At 39.8% G+C, this 17609-nt stretch overlaps 2 protein-coding genes across 4 annotated transcripts in view; one reads left to right on the top strand and one right to left on the bottom strand.

Annotated features, from left to right (window-relative positions):
* Positions 1 to 783: 783 nt before the first annotated feature.
* cd226 (CD226 molecule) lies at positions 784 to 6398 on the top strand. 2 transcript variants are annotated; one of them, XM_071485344.1, is made up of 6 exons: positions 784 to 937; positions 1673 to 1996; positions 2244 to 2633; positions 3027 to 3129; positions 4364 to 4418; positions 6125 to 6398. In XM_071485344.1, exons 1-6 carry the CDS (start codon positions 874 to 876, stop codon positions 6149 to 6151), a joined length of 963 nt encoding a protein of 320 aa, XP_071341445.1. In that variant the 5' UTR covers positions 784 to 873; the 3' UTR covers positions 6152 to 6398. The 2 variants fall into 2 exon arrangements, with proteins under 2 accessions (XP_071341445.1, XP_071341444.1); XM_071485343.1 differs by having other exon boundaries at positions 5083 to 6398.
* A 402-nt stretch (positions 6399 to 6800) lies between these two features.
* The window catches only part of dok6 (docking protein 6), a 45053-nt gene continuing 34244 nt past the window's right edge, over positions 6801 to 17609 (bottom strand). The window contains exons 5-9 of one of the 2 annotated variants that reach the window (XM_071485341.1): positions 17386 to 17575; positions 16833 to 16971; positions 15560 to 15665; positions 10892 to 10963; positions 6801 to 9639 (exon numbers count right to left, since the gene is read on the bottom strand). In XM_071485341.1, the coding sequence (XP_071341442.1) occupies positions 9485 to 9639; positions 10892 to 10963; positions 15560 to 15665; positions 16833 to 16971; positions 17386 to 17575 (662 nt within the window). In that variant the 3' untranslated portion in view covers positions 6801 to 9484. The remainder of the gene's footprint in view (positions 9640 to 10891; positions 10964 to 15559; positions 15666 to 16832; positions 16972 to 17385; positions 17576 to 17609) is intronic. The other variant, XM_071485342.1, reaches the window with a different exon arrangement.

Below are 17609 nucleotides of genomic sequence, written 5' to 3'. Positions count from 1 at the left end.
TTTCCAGTGCTTATGTGAATATCCCAGGCTGTGCAGTGCTTTAAAGTGATTGCTAACATCAGCATGCTAACATGCTCAATGAAAATGGAAATGTTGGGAATGTTGATGTTGAGCAGGTGTATTAAGTACCATGCTCACCAATTTAATTTTGCATGTTTTGCTAATAATACTGGTATTTGTCAATTTATTTAGGTCAAAATTAAAAATAGATTTTAACCTGATGATGATGATAGATGAAAGGTCAGAGCAAACATATGGTAAATCATGTGGGGACCATGAAAGGCTATCAAATTTCATGGCATTTCACAGTTGAGAGATTTCAGTGAAAAGTTGGCCTCATGGTGGCACCAGAGGTAAAGTTGGGGGATCGCTGACGATAGTAGGGTTAATCTTCTGGGGACCATTAATGTCTGTGAAACATTTCATGGTTATTCATGAAATTGTTGTCAGGTTAACATGGCTAAAAATCTCACCAACTACATTTTATTTTAATTCAAGATTTACATCCTTTAATCATGAATTTATAATTGAATTCCTCAAAAGTCTCAACTAAGGTCTAAAGATAGTTGGATACAAGATGAAAACCATTTATAGTCTGCGGAATTTCTGGCAGCTGTGGGCAACGTTAGTACAATTTAGAAAACTTCATTATGTATACCACCATGCGGCATTATGCCATAAGCTTGCCTCCCATTCCCAGCCCTGGCGATAAAGTGCCCCACTGTGTTGAATGAGCCAACGGTGGGCTACCATGAAGTGAGCCCCAGTAGCTCAAGTGTTTCTGTGTAGCCAGAGAGTGAGCAGGAAGTGCAGCGTGGGTGCCTCTCCACTCGTCTCATCAATGCAGCTTTCATTCTCCCTCGGTGGGGCAAGATGGAAGCTGTACAAAAGGACCACTGGTACTTTGTGGTACTCATCTTTCTCCCTTTTCTTAAAGGTATGGATTTGATATATATATTTTTATAATTATATGTTTTCAGTGAACAGGCATGTGATAAAACATTTACTGACTTGACTAAAAGTGATGTCCATTGTTGTCTTTCAAGGTAGAACTGTGAGTCTAATTTACCTAAATATATTTATATTTCATATTTTTATTATGTTTAATTCATAGTCAGTGATTGAAAGTATCCCCTATTCCACTGTTAATTCTTAGTTAAATGGATAGGAAGATGGTAGGAATGCTTGTTAATGAAAGTTTTGCGACGCCCCGAGACATTATTATTCCAAGCCGGCTGTAATTCTCCCGAGAGCATTGCTGAACTTGAAATCCACTGTCATTCAGCTCAGAAAAAAAGCTTTGAAATACTTGGAAGCTTGATCACTGACTATTGTTAGACGTGTTTATGTGTACTGGCTCAAATTAGCCTAATTACCATTACCCAAGGGATGGCCTCAAAGCTGTGAATGGCTGCGGAAGAAGAGGAATTTAAGGGAGAAAGCATGGCCTTTTCTGCCACATCGCATAGGTGTAACCCAGATTACTCACAAGATGAAGGCTTTTGTACTGATAAATGAAAATGTAAAAATATGATCAATTGTAAACCCTACAAACAGTTGGTGTATTTTTTTTATTTCATCAGACTGTGAATGAGTATCACTTTGTAACTTTATTTATGTAATGCTTTCCTAGATTTGGTTCACAAACATTAACAGAATGCACTCTCTCCAGTTGCTGTCCAGCAGAAAGAGGCTGTTACAGTTCGACTGGAGGAAGGGATGGTTCTTGACTGTTTGTGTCCTTGGGGTGGCAACCTCAGCATGGTGTCCTGGACTAAAGTGCCAGACAAGTATCCAGTAGCTGTTTTCCATCCAGAGTATGGAGTGGCCTTGTCTCACCATTACAGGGAGAGGATAGAGTTCCTGAGAACCACGCCTATGGATGGAAGTATTTCCATGAGGAACGTAACCCATCAGGATATCGGGCTTTACCACTGCTCTGTTCAGACCTTCCCTCAAGGACCCTGGACCAGGAACATTCAGGTGGAGGATTTAGGTAAAGCAGCTGACAAACTACTGCTGTGGTCATTTATTAACATGAAAAAGTGTCTCAGTCTCAATCTGGACTTTTTAGAAAACGAGTGGAAATAATGAGTTCTCTCTGAGATCTCCAAACCTCCACTGTTGGAAATGAAACTCAACAGATTACTGTTTGGTCATTTTCACCATGCATTCAGTTTCTCTCTTTCTTTGACAAGCTGTTGCCTGAGTGTCATCCACCTTTACCTGTACTGCGTTTACAGATGAGCCTCCTGAAGAAGAAGACATCACAGAGACCCCCACCCCAGTCACCCCAGAGGTGACTGTGGCAGACACAGAGTTGGTAGCAGAGCAGAACAACAACCTGACCATCAGCTGTAACCACAGGCACAATGGCACCGTTCACCAGGCCATTTTGGAGAGAATGCCACACGGCCAACCCTGGGGCATCATTGGTGTGTGTAAGACGGTGGAGATGGGCCTGGTGGGTGAGGACTACAGCGACAGGGGAAGGGTGAGCTGCGCCGACAGCCTGGATGTCAGTCTGCACCTGACAGGTGTGGTGCTGGACGATGCTGGTTTCTACCGCTGTACCTTCAGCACAGATGCAGGGGTGCAGACCACCACTGTGCTGCTCACAGTGGCCATTCCAGGTACAAAGACAGATATCGTGCAGTGGTTAACACCCACACACATATAGCTACTGGATGTTGAATTGTTTCTTATCCTTGATCTGACTTATGGAGAAAAATGTATCTCACTGAGTACTTTGATTGATGAAATGCAATGGAGACAATAATGTTGTATTGTCTTTGCAAACATTCACACCTGCTGAAACCACAGCATCCTGTGGCCTGTCTCCGAGTACTGTTTCTTTGAAACTGTGTGTGACTTTGTGCACCTACATGCTACATACATGCTACTGCCTGTATCTTTGCTACTGCTGTCAGAGAAAGGCAAAAATGAAACCAAAAAAAAAGAATCTTAGAGAATCTTTTATGTTGTTTTGGTCCTTTTTTCATGAATTACTCTCATTTTATAACCAGGTGGATTCAGCCTATCTGTGTACATGATGTTTATTTACACTGGGGCTGGAACTGCTGGGCTTGTTCTATTCATCGTCATCATTGTAGTGGCCTTAAAGCAAAGGTAAGATCTCACACTGTCTTTTTCCGAATCTCTTTCAAACAAAACTTCAAAACGAATTAATACTGGTCCGTCTGTTCACTGAGATCACTCCTGGATCTTTGCAGTTTTAAACACAGGGTTAAGTGAGTCAGTGTAGCAGCTCTACTTTGATCTAAATGCTAACTTCAGCAGCCTAACATGTTCACAATGACAATGCTAACATGCTGCTTTTAATCAGGTAATGTTGACCATCTTAGCGTGTTAGCATGCTAATATATATATATATATATATATATATATATATATATATATATATATTTTTTTTTTTTTTTTTTTTTTTTTTTTTTTTTTAATGCTAATATTGTGGTAATTAGAGTAAATCACAAAGTGCAGCTGAGGCTGATGGAAATGTGTGGTTTTGTAGGTTTTTGGTCGTAAACTAACATATTGGATGGTTGCGTATCAGAGTTATTTTTACAGTTTTTTACAGAATGTGAAAGGACCTCATGCAAGAACCAGTTGTATCAACAGGGTTGTTGATACAACTGGTGGCACATGAACTCCAGGTCTGTCATAAGAGTCACGAATAGATAGAATGCCCTTCACAGGGGGAAAGCACAGTCCATAGACTTAAGAATTAAGAGTGGACTAATCTGAGTGAATTTGTAGTTAGATATAATGCCAAAAACAAACTAAATGAAAAATTAATATTCTGTACACTGTATCATCATCAACTCTCTCACTCTGACAGCTGCCACAGGGTCTTTGTGGAGATATCTAAATCTCTGACACGTGTGTCTCTTAAAGGATTTAGTGGCATCTAGCTGTGATGTTGCACACATGCAACCAACAGAATAACCCTCTCCTCACCTCTCACTTTCCAAGCGAAAGAAGGGCCAGTGTTTGGTTTGTCTGTTCTGGGGTACTGTTAAGACATTGGATCTTTGATCACAAATAAAAACATTATTGCAGCACTAGAGAAACAGCCAGAGGATCACCAAAGTCAGTGGGATTCATCCCCTGGGGACCATGAATGTTAGTTGAAAATTTCATGGCCATCCATCCAGTAGTTGTTGCGATATTTCCGTCTGGACAAAGTGGCGGACGGACCGACATTGCCATAATATGGCTAAAAAATATGACTCTGTTCTTTGCTAATTAGTCCTTACTCATTAATAAGGAAATATCATGAGTGCAGTAGGACTTTAAATCACATTTTGCTCCATTCAAACGTGTGATCTAATGACCACCACAGGAAGAAGAACAGGAGAGAGGAATACAGAGTCAAACTGCACCCATCTCAGAGACAGGTAAGCATTTCGTTATTCATTATATCTACTCTTGTGTTTACACTTGACACCTTTAAGACTCTCCCCAACCTCCTCATCAGACATGCTCTTAATTACAATACCATTACACTTTACTATTAATCTTGTTTGATACAGCACATCTCATCATCATGTAACCTGATACATTGTATGCTTGCAGACGTAACTAATGCTGCTTTACAATGCCTCACAGTGTAACAGCTTTTGAATGATGTAATACAGCAGCTTGTCAAAATGTAGTGAAAGTGTAGCAAGAGTTGGTTGAGTGCAATGATAAGTACTGATCATTTTTTCAGTACTTAGTAATACTTTGATGAGTATCTGTAACAGTCATTTTGCAGATTAATGTAAAGATTAAAATAATTCAGTTATGATCTTATATAAATAAAATATACTGTATTATTTTTTTTTAAATTGTATTCTAGTGTAATAATGTGAAATAAAAATTGTCACATCTTTAATGATGTAATAACAGCTATGTTACAATATGATTCAATGCTATCAGAGCATATATTAGATTTAGGTTTTTTAGCCCATTTAGTGACATTTTATTACCTCTTGTCAAGCTGCTGCGTCAGTCTTGTCACCTGCCATATGTCCTTGTGTAACACCTCAAAAACTCACAACATTTACCACATATTCACAGCCAAACTTCTACGAGAACATCCCTGTGTGCCCGAGGATTACAAAGAAGTCCAGACAGATAAGAACTTGCCCTGTGTATGCCAACCTACAGACTGTGAAATCACACAGAACAAGACACCAGCCTCATAATAAATGAGCACACATAAATATGATGTACTGCATAATGTGAATGCGTAGTTTTTTATCTGCCACAGATGTCAGTGCACATCAGGATTTTTGCCAATAAATCATGTATATGAACAAAAATAGAGGTATATTTAGAAGCGCTGAGCACAATTTATTTGAGTTTTTTAATAAGATGCAGGGATCACGCAGGGATATTCATACTGTAGTTTGAAATTAACAAGCTGGTGCTCATGTAAGTCTCAGAAAGCTGACAAGTTTGGTTGGGTCCAACCCGTAATTAAATGTAGTATGTGCTGCATAATTACTGTTGGGAAAATATTTGTTTTGGGCAAAACAATAGTTGACAGTAACCATCATGCAGAAAGAGCAGACAAAAAGCCTGTATAATCATTCTTTTCACTTCTCTAACCCCTGAGTAAAACGATTGACAAAAGCTTGTGTAATTGCTCTCCTTTTACTTTCATCCCTCCTGGTTTTCATTCAAAGCTTGACAATGGTGTCTAATCATGTAACGGAAAAGAAAGGCAGTCACTCAGCACTGTACCATCACTTGAGACTGCTGCTTTCCCCAAAGGGCTCTTCGTTTAGGATGGCTGCATTCTAGTTGCAACACACTCTTATTATGAAAGCTAAACTCTAATTAGCTAATCCTGCGCCTCAGTTTATAGCTCCTTATACTTTGTCTATCTTCTGTATATTGATGAATTGATGTTTTTTACTCAGCTTTATGAAATGTAATTAAAAGAACAAACTCATTTTTTTTTATGGTTCACTGTCACAATTTTCCAAGTTGTATTTAATGTTTTTATGATTTTCAAGCCTGCCTATATGCTATTGTAAATCAGTATTTAAGGTTTATGGTAGCACTATTAAACTGTGTGTTGTTTATGTGTAATGTGATTCATTTATCTCCATAGAAATGGAGGCAGTGGCAGAGGCAGTAATGGATATGCGGGCTATTCCGCTAGGAAACAAGACAAATGTGGACAAGGTAGAAATGTGGAACATAAAGGGACAATATGGTTTTTGCCTTCATCCTCTCATCTTGCTGTTCCCGACAAAGCAGTGGAACCTGCAAGTGTACATTTGACTGTGATTCATGTGATTCTGTGTATGTGACCAGCATTACTGAAACTGATCATGTGACTGTTAATAACATGCTATGGTATAAATAAAACGGTGTCAAAGCCAGTAAGGCCACTCACGTATTTCCTGTGATATGAGAGTGTGAGGGGGGAAACTGAACTGAAGGAAATAGAAACTCGAGATTCAGAGCTACTTCTAGTAAACCAAACAATTTACTGTGAATTTACTGTAATAGGTTTCCCCATGTCTGCCAGCAGCTCTGAAGCTCTCTAGTTACCACACTGTATTTAATCCATATAAAAACAGAAGTGTAACAATTTGTGGTTTCACAGAGGGTTTTGTGCCAGACTTCCTATGCTAAACTAAGCTAACACACTACTGGCAGTAGCTTTATATTTACTGTACAAACATGAGAGTGGTGTCAATCTCATCATACAAATCAAATTCCTTTAAATCTTACTTACCTTGTATTCAACATGCCTGGAGGCTTCAAGAAAAATGCAGATACCTGATAGAACATTCAATTTATTACCGTTTTATCATCAAAAACATTACATATGTACATTTAGTGAAAACTGTAGTCCTACACTCAATGTATTCAAAGTGCTTTAACATATAATCTGACAGTAACGGAACACGAAAAAGTGGTGGACACTAACACAATCATATAGTAACAAGAACAGAAAATAGGATGACACGTCATACCTACAAACAAGTGAATGGCTAGAACAAACAACAAAAATTTGCAACTGTCTACTAACTCTCTCCAGACATTTCAGTCAGCGTAGCTCTACCGCTCCAGATGTAGTGGAACTATTATACATACATTTATTAACCACACTTGAGCGACTGCAAGACTCGAGACAACTAGAGCAGAAATGTGGCCGGATATGTCAACTGTGCAACTCATATTACAGACTCCATGATTACAGACTGACACCTTTTTTCAGATGGGCACTTTGTTTTAGGCTCAAATTTGATATGAAAGTTGAGTTTTCTTAAACACAATATACAAAAAAAAGTGACTGCAAAGTTCAACATCAACACAAAATAAGTGCATGTACATCGATATCCACTTCTCCAGGAATCTAGTACCTGTTGTATTTCTAGATATAAACCCAAGAGAGAGCAAAACCAACAAAAAAGTGATTAAATTTGACGGTGAAGGACCGCTTTGCTGCCTCAAAGTGATTGTCACTGGAATCTTTTTTTTTTTTTTTTGTATTTCGGTGTTCCTGTAATTTCTAGATTTGAAAGATTCACACTTTGTTGCCACAAAAAGCACAGACACCTTTACCACATATTTGAAGAGATGAATCAGTCCCTGCTGAAAGCCACTAACAGGCAACAAGTGTTACACTCAACTTTATAAAAGAGCTCCAGTTTTGTATTTCAGGTGTGATATGGCATTTCGCAGCCGGGTCTACAGTATTTCAGAGAAACCTTAAGACTTTTCACAACTGTTTTGAAGGTACAGAGCTAACTATTCTCTCCACAATGGTAAACTCAAAGCCCAAAGATGCTGCTTTGCTTTGGTTTAACACTGTGGTCTATGTCGGAAGGCACTTCTTACTGAACATTATCATCACAGCGGTCACATATTCAATGATACATTTCACTCACATGCTATGGACTTAATGTAAATATTCTATAGGTTTTCTGCTGATATTGGCTATTTTAGTGACAATGACCACTAATATAATTTCCTTCTACTCAATACTGTTGCTAATGGACGGAAAAGAAGATGGCATAAGATATCTTTTTTTTTTTTTTAAAGAAGGTTGTTTTCAGTCTACTGAGTTGGTGTGTTTTTAATCAATATAGGTTATATGATGAGCCATTTTATTAGTTTTTAAAGGAATAATTTTGGGAAATGCACTTTTTTTGTTTTCTTGGCAAGAGTTAAATGAGAAGATCGATACTGCTCTCATGTTTTTTACGCTTACTGTTAAGTTACAGCCGGTAGCTAGTTAGCTTAGGTAGCTTAGCACATAGAGAAACAGTGGCAAACGGTTAGTTTGGCTCTGTCGGTCACAAAAGCCAGACCACCACCTCTAGAACTCACTACTGAACACAGTATATCAAATTTTTTTTAAATCTGTACAAAATTAAACTGTAAGTTGTAGTTTTACGGGTGTTTTGGACAGAACCATGCTAGTTGCTTGTCCCTGTTAGAAATATTCTCATTGAACTCTTGGAAAGAAAGTAGATAAGCGAATTTTCCAGAATGTCAAACAAATAATTTAATGATCGTTGACTGTTATAGTTTATAGTTCTTCTAAATTTAAAACTTGTATGAACATGACATACCAAAGGCTAAAAATGAACCATGATGTTTTATTGCCTTGCAGAACCTGCCCCATCAGGTCGCCAACATTTCACTTCTTTCCTTTTAATAATGAACCAGTTATCAGATACCGCATATGAGGCTGGGGAAGAGCTAGGAGGAAGCTATTAAAATCAAATTGCACTGCTAGTGTAATGTAAGGTTGGCAGTTTATAGGGAGAGATGGCTGCGAGAAGGTTGCATTCTATCATTTCTGACATGGCAGTCCACTCCTATATCCTTGAAGCACATTTCTGAATGACTTTTTCCTTTTGCTGGTTGTAACCGATTTAGGGATTTAGCTGATTCATCACTGCCATCAAAGTTAAGTGGTTTTTGTGTAAGGCATTGATCGATTTCACATTCTTGAGAGAAAACGGAGTACAGTAAAAAGTGGGAGGATTATGTGTCAAAATTGTGTGGTTTTTTTTTTTCTTGAAACGATTGCTAAGGCTGCACACTGCTGGGACAAGCCTGATGCCAGTTTGTCAATTCCTGAACAAAAGCCTTTTTAACATTGTTTTACAGCAGACCTCGGTGTGTTAGTACATTTATCTCCTTGTGTGGTGTAATGCAGTGACTTTTAAAAAAGGGGTCATGCTGGCTTAATGGCAACATAAAACACTTTAAAGCTACATTGATAGGATTTTTGGTGCAATCTTTGAAGCTACTGCTGCTGTCACACAACATACAAAAAAACATCATCTTTTTTAGGAACAACTCTTCATGAACCACTCGCTCTACAGTTGACACTATCGTTAAAGTATCACCAGGAAATGATATATTACACATGTCACTATACATATTTCTACATCCTCTCTACAGGAGTGGGCAAAGTGTCCAGTTTTGGTCGAGCAATTCTCTGTCATTGAAGCGGTCTCAGGCTGCAACTGGATTCACAGCCACTAGAGGGTGATGGTGCCTCTTCCTGCTGCTGGCTCTCCCCGTGCTGCTGCTCGTCAGACAGAAAGCTGGGAAATGTCTGTGCTCGGGGGATAAAAGTCATTGTCAGGCCAGTTCCTGTGGAAAAAAAAAAGTGGGGAACGAATTAGTGGAGCACTTCTTTTTAGCATAATGAAATAGGTTCATCTGTTTCATTTAACTGGACTTTGCACTGAAACAAAATGTCCTGTTTTCTTCTACCGCATACTCATGGTTTAAGTGTTGCTTAGCTACTGTCCATACTGATGTCTTTATAAAGAAATAAGGGTGAAGATCCTCCTGACATTCTTATTTTAGGTAAAATAATCTTATACAGCCATTAGTGTCGTTGATTTTCGGCTAATACAAAAATATAAACATGACATACAGTAGTTACAAATGTGATGGGAACTCAACCGTTCACCTCAAATACACAACTTCATTTTCTTGGACTGTCTACTGTCTTCTCATGCCCTGCTCTCTCCCTCTCCACCTTAATTTAAATTAATTGGACCAATTTGTTCTGCAGTGCACATTGGTTAACTGCTCTGAGAGGGAGTAATAGATACTTGTGGGTGGAGGGCTGTTCTGTGCAACTGTGAGACCATTAATAATATATTAGAACGCTGTTTGGAGATGTGTACGCCAAGGTTGGTTGAGAATAAAGTGGCTGGCAGGCTGCTGATCAGGCACCGAACAAGGAGGAAGTGGCCAGTGATCAATATTTCAGGAGGTGCAAAACCTAACAACACTGTAATCAACTCTAACCTACAGCATATATGGAGCCTTCTTATGCAGCTCCCTAGAGGAGAAGTTGCTGCATGTCAATACATTTCAAATCTATTCACGCACAGAGGTTAATTGAAATTTGATTAACAAATTGAAATTTGACTTTGTTTTCTTCCAGGGCCATACCGACAACATTGACAAAGAGATAATTTTCTCTTCTGCTGTTGGTGCTAAGATGCTTATTAGCAAATCATTCATAATATAGTGAGCACACACACACACACACACAGGCTGCCTCTCCTGTGTGTGCAGCTCGCAGCACCAGTCATGATGCTACCAATGGGAATCAGTGAGACGCGCTGCCAACTCACCACAACGTGGAATATAAAACATGACCCAGTCAGCCTTGCAATCAATGTCAAGTGGCTTGTGTGAGTGTGTGTCAGAGCAACAGACAGTGTCTAGTTAAAAAAAAAAAAAAAAGTGTGAAGAGAAATGATGCACAAGTAAAGAAAGAAAGTGTGCAGGGAAAACACAAAAAGAGCATTTTCCTGTGTGAACAGCTTGCAGGAGGAAGCTCAGAGGGGCCAGTGTGGGTGTGAGGATGAAACCAAAACAGTACCAGCCATAACAGGTGAGTCATACACACACACGTACACCTCTCTGTCCGCAAGTCTTTTCTTTCCACCATTCCCTGAAATAAAGAAAAAATAGATAAGACTCCAGCTTTAGGTTTTAAATGCAGCTCAGTCCATTTTCTAGAAAAAACACTGCAGGTTAAAAAAAAGAAGGAGGGGGTGGAGGGGGGGCATTTCTCTCCCCTCCCCTCTGTACTTAATAGATTGCTGAAACGACTGGTGCGCAACCAGGCATATCCTTTTCACATCTTTGCCAAGACAATCCCTCTCCTCAACCAAGGCCAATTTGGGCTGGAAAAAAAGAGGCAGGGAGCCCAGTGCAGACAGAGAGGGTGAAGCAGATCTCATCATCTCCTTGGTCATAAACAGCGGTGTTTGTTGTGTGGTGCCAGACCCCCGACGAGAGCCACGCTTTTGGACAGGGCACACAAATATAGACACACTTGCACAGAAAAAAAAATAAATAAATAAATAAATAATGATAAAAATACGGAGTGAGAAGACAGTGTCAGCATCTCCTCTCCTATCCCTATGAGAAGCAGACAGTGATTTGTCAGTGCCTTTTCATTAATGGGGAAGGTCATGTCATCCTATCTGGCCTGGGGTGGCAGCTGCTGGGCTGGGCACACACACACACACACGCTGACAGATACAATGGTGGACCCGGACACACAAGGAGCTATTCATGCATACATGTTGACATACACACACACCTGTCTGCACCTTCCTTCCTCACAGTGCGATAACTCAAATAGCATCCTAGTAACAGCTGTAACCAGAGAAAGAGACGATGCCTGTACCACAAACTCTGGATTATGCAAGACTGCTGACATGCAGCTTTGTGGTTTTTTTTTGTGTAGTAAGCGGGAGCAACAATGCACTGTAACAAATAAAAGATCAAACCAGTTCATCCTAAAGATTGGGTCAGTTCATTTCAATCTGAATTCAAATAACGCCTGCTGATGACTGAGATTTAAAAAAAAAAAAAAAAAACTTTCCGTGCATACAACAGACAGAGACCAAAACACTTGAACCCAGTTTTACCTGGCTATAATGAATTTTTCATGGGATTCAGTTGTTGCATCTACATCTACTATATTCCATGTCGCCTGTTGCAGATAAGATAGTGTTATCATCCCGCTCCCCTATCATCTTGTCCCTGTGCCTTTGATACTTGCTCCCTCTCTGTAAAATCCCCTCGTATCACTCCCAGCCGATCAAACTAAGCACGGTACTCCATTCCATTAGAATTGCTAATACTACGCCACTAAACTGTGGAGCACAATGAAATGCAGAGAGAGAGGGGGAGAAAGACAGAAAGTGTGTGTGTCTGAAATGGCAAGAAATTACATAAAAATGGGTCCAAGAAAAAAATATGAGCATTCTTGTAGCTTTTCCATTCCAGTATTAGAGTTGGTAATTGAACCATTTCCGACAGGCGTGGCACCTTGCTTTTTTCAACTTGAAAACTTTAAAGTGCACTTATTTCTATGCATCAGCAAACCCGGAGAACACAATTTCAATGAAATGCAAAGGAGTGAATAACATTAAGAGGGTAGAGGTGGAAGGCAGCAGAAAGTACATTGTCTTAGGGTATAGTTTGTGGAGATTAAACCATCTATGTTAGCTTTTTTTTTTTTTTTTAAAGGGCGAACTCTGTGGAAGCTGAATTTAGTTTCATATAGCAAGACGATCAAGGCTGAGTGGTGCTTTTTTCGACATCATGTCCCTCTTCTTTTTTTTAAAAAAAAGAAAACACTTTGGACAATTATTACTTTAAGTTATGGCAAACAAGGCTTCTGGGATGTATTTTTGAGGCATTTCCAGCTAAATAAAAAGCAGTTGTGAAATACATTAAAATAAAGGAGTTACAGTACTTCGCTTGCCAGGTCCCCGATTAACTGAGGCAAAGAAATAAACAAATAGGTGAATAAACCTCAACGGGACAGGAAACCGTGTTCCTTAATTATTCCCCTGCACCCGCAGGGTATTTGAAAGCAACCCGAGCATGACTCAGCAAATTGACTGTGCTGATTGGATATTCGTCATGCACACAGTGATACAGCCAAGCAAACACAGCCAGCCATCATGGTCCAAATTCGAGATTTCTTACCTCTATTTGCACCAAACCATCATTTCAGGGACTAATAGTATCTTTATTACTGAAAAATGATTTTATAAACTGGTGACCTGTGACTATAACCTCTGTATGAGAGTGATATGTTTATGTATCTAAAGACAAGGTGTGTATTTTGTGTTTTTTTCCAGTGTTAGGATATGTGAGATCATGCTAAGAAAGTGATTCCCAGTCAGGTGTACTTGTACCCCAGGGTCTATTTCTGCAGTTGTCAGGAGGTACTTACCCCTAATACTGTAGAAAAAAATAGAGATGACGATTGACTCAACTAAATCTACGCACTGAGGTAGCTGCAACAGTTGAATACTACATGTGAATAGAAAGTAGTTCAAACAGAGTGGTCTGAATAGTTGGTAATGATTGAACAAGGTAATGAATAAACAGTTCACACAATGATGTCAATGTTATGCATAAACATAAAACTCTCTAAAAAGTAATGGATAAACGGAAAATAGCTCAAATTCACAGACAAATGATTGAAATAGTTTGCTGAAAGTAATGAAATATTTAAAATAGACTGCTAAAAGCAATGGCTAAGCAGTTGAAATACTAAAATGAACAGATAAATGGTTGGTAGTTAGCTAACATGAATGAATAAACATCTGTTCATCCAGTGAGGTACTGTGTGCAGCACATAAGATGTACAGGAGCTCAAGGGAGGTGGAGACCTTCTGCCAATGAGGAGTAAATGCCATTATTGTATATTGTATATGCTTGTCTAAGAATGGCTTGCGTGGCCTAAGAGCAGCATCAGCACCTGATGTTTGTGAGGTTCCCCTGACATGTCTTTCACAGTCCAAACACCCCGTGTCACAACAGGAGTTAAACTCCTGTCACTTCCTAGAATCACCTTGTCGTCCTTCTTGTCTGACGAGACCCGCGTCCTCAAACACACTGATGCATTCAATTTATTCATGAGGAAGGAGGGGAGATAATGGTAGCGCTGAATGTGTATGAGCAAGGGAAGGTGGAGGGTTGCTCCAAGTCGGACAGACACACAGAGAAAGTGTGGGAGGACCAGTGGAGATGCCACAGTGATGGATGAGAGAGAGGCTCCTCTGCTCGCCAGAGTTTGGAGAAGAAGAGTTTAAAAGGGAGAGTTTACAGGGACTGGGCCTATAAATAATGACCCTGAGGTGGAAGCTTCTCTGTTTAGTGTATATGAGTAAAAACATGTTGATGTTTGGAATGGAAGACTCGCATTTTGCTTTTAAGCTTATCAATCCACAATTAAATGATAATGAAAAAAAAATTCAGCCTTCGCTTTTCAAAAGAAAATTACGACGTCAGAGAGACTTTCATCTTTGCCTGGCTTTCTGTTTTGCTCTATCAGTGAAAGCCAAAAGGCCTATAATCCTCAGATAAGTCTACTAATCAACTAATACCATGGACAGAGCGTAATCTCATCAGCTCTCTAAGCACCTTTCTGCCTCTGGTCTACATCTAGACATTAGCGCACATATACACTAACACTCTTTCTTATGTGAATGTGTACATTAAGTCCACATACTGTGCTGAGCCTGGGTTTCAGAACCTGTGGTATAATGTATTTGGTGTGACATTTATCTCTCCCTCACTTGCACACATGTATTTTAAAGAACACTCATTGCTTACTAAAGAAAGAAATGTGGAAAACACTACTCTGACTCGGTTCAAAACAATTTAATAGCAGATTGAATTATGTTTAAACTCAATAAGAATCCGTACTAGTCTTTTATGGGTTGAGTCTTGACAGCAGAGATAAAAACATTTATCTTAGAATTCATTAGTTTTTATGTTACTTTTAAAGGGTCCTTATTTGGAGGGTTGATGTATAGAGGAAACACTTAAAACTGATCTTTGCACGTGACTAGTTCCAGTGCCCTTTGTTTAGTTGGTAAAGCTTTAACACAGCTTTAACATCTATCTATCTATCTATCTATCTATCTATCTATCTATCTATCTAAAATTAGACCAATAATATATGCTGAGATCCCTAGAATAATATAAAAAATTGAAAATTGAAAAACAGAACAGCTTAAATAGGCAATGCAAAGTAAGTTAATTTCTCAACAAGTTCAAACTGGGGCTATGTAGGTGGGGGCATGGTTGATTCAAGAATTCTGATGAAGATTCAACAATTCAAAGATTTAACAATTCAGATGCTTATTTGTCTCACAAACTGCAATTTACAAATAAATGTTTCTCTTTGGTTGAGTAAGTGGTGACAGTAACATGATCGTAAGTAAGGGAATGGAAATAAAACTAAATAATTATATTAATTTTATAATTCTTATCACCCATTACATCCAAAGTGGCTGTGGAGGTAAAGAGATGTGGTGACACAGTTACATAAAGTTACAATTTACTAATCTCTCATTTGCAACATATGATATGTTCCTTCTCTGTGTCTTCCCGCCTCTCCACCTGCCTTTCCTTCACCTCAACCAGTGTGCCCAACACTTTACCACTGACACAAGCAGATAAAGAAATAGCAACACTGTGCATATGATAATTAGTAACTTCATGCCTGTACCTTGGTAACTGTAGAGATCTCCCACGCTGTTCTGACGTGTGATGTGCTGCCAGTAGGCGCTGCGTGGCAGGGAGATGGACTTGGTGAGTGTCTCTCTGGAGTGGATCTGAAACAGAGAGAGGAAGCTTGCAAGTGTCTCTCACTTTCTGTCACTTTCAGTCACTCATTCACAGCAGGGGAGACTGCTCTGCGCAGAGCACGGTACACTGCTGGATGAATGGCATGTTTCCATTGTGAACGGCCGTCGGTGACATGAGGATTCATTTGGAATCATGATGATGTTGTGCTACTGGATTGTGTGTTTTTTTTTTTGAAATACTTGAAAAACGAATTGAAATACATGAAATATAGCAATAGTTTACTGAAAAAAAATCTGCACTTACTCAGCGGTAAACATGTTATTTCACCTACCCTGTAACCCCGAGTGGTGAGTTTTGTATAGTAGTGTGTATGTTTTGTGTGTCCATGTGATTTATGGAGCTGAGGGTAAATGCTGCATTTGGAAATGTTCCCAAATGGTGGGGTCCAAGAGCAAGGCCATATGGTCAAGGCTCATCAAACACTAGGCAGGGTTACATAAATAAAGAATAAAGATGATAGCGGGGAGCAGGGGAGGAAGGAAGGAAGGAAGGAGGGAGGAAGGAAGGGATGGAGGGGTGTTGTGATGGAAGGAGGGAGCGGACGCCAAGACCACGGGGTGTGAGAGGGCTCCTGGACCAACGCTGCACTTTTGGGGGAGAAACCAGGCAGCAATACCTACAGAGGATTGTGTATTCTTGTGTGTGCGTGTATATGTGTTTGTGTGTGTGTGTGTGTGTGTGTGTGTGTGTGTGTGTGTGTGAGTGAACATCTTGTGAAAATTATGATTTATTGCTTGTAAAAATAATTCTGTGAACAGTGTCAATGAAATGCTTGTTTGATCTGCTGAAATCAAAAGACGGTGAAGAAACCATTGTAATACTAGAGACGCAAGGCATTTTTTAAAATCAAAACGGTGTGTGTGTGTATGTGCACGTTCAGATGCCATCTTTGTACACAGGCTTCTTTCTCAGTGTTTCTCCTAGAATTAGATGCAACAGGATATTTTAGCAACTGTATGAAATTGATGCACAATATCTAGGCATTGAGTGACTATTCATGGAGCAGTGGTAGGTTGACACTTGCACTGATTGTCAGCTGTTGCTAATGTCAGCAGTACAAAAAAATACAACTGCTGGCCTCATTGTGAGCTGCTGTTGGTATCTGATAAACAATCAAATGTGTAAAAATGTACCTGGGAGCTCTTCTCCATCTCCTCCATCATCCTCTCATGCTGCTGGGCAATGGCCAGCGTGGCCGAGTGGACCCGCTGGTAGATCATCTCCCCCTCCCGCGTCTGGAACGTGAACAAACCCTCTCCTGTGTCACACATCCTGCGCCAGGAACACACACACAGAGACAGAGAGAAGTACACACACTTTGATCGGTCGCATTCTTGGATTGCTGATTTACAAATATCCACGGTTGAATGTGCACTTACAGAGACACACTTAACACACTGAAGTCACACACACACACACACACACACACACACACACACACACACAAGCAAGTATATACAGTATACAAACAAAGAAACACATTCACAGAGGCACCTGTCACATCATTGCCTGAAGGACTCTGTGGCAAATGTTGATATCCTGGGATGTTCTGGATCTCCAAAGTTGCTTTGTTAAAGTTTCTATGACATTTTCAAAACTAAGTTTTTTCCCTCCCACCGACAACATTTCAATCACACAGACACAAACACAAGAAAACACAAACGCAAATCATGCAGGCATACACACCTGCCAGACTCAAAAGTAAACCAGGTGGAGTCTCGACCGTATCTGCGCAGGGAGCTGAGAGGCCACATGACGAGTTTGAGGCGAGCGTTGTGAATGTCCCACAGGTAGATGTTTTCATGCGTGATCTGCATGGTGCACTCCCCGTAGATGTCCAGGTTAGGGGTGGGCATTAGGTACACATTGAAACGTTCTGTAAAGATTCACACTGCACTTATTAAAAGGAT

The sequence above is a fragment of the Trachinotus anak genome, unplaced genomic scaffold (assembly GCF_046630095.1).
Source record: "Trachinotus anak isolate AG129_WGS33_773 ecotype Australia unplaced genomic scaffold, CSIRO_AGI_Tana_v1 ptg000009l, whole genome shotgun sequence".
Lineage (NCBI taxonomy): Eukaryota > Metazoa > Chordata > Actinopteri > Carangiformes > Carangidae > Trachinotus > Trachinotus anak.
The sequence above is the reverse complement of the archived record's forward strand: the minus strand, read 5'-3'. Positions and strand labels throughout refer to the sequence as shown.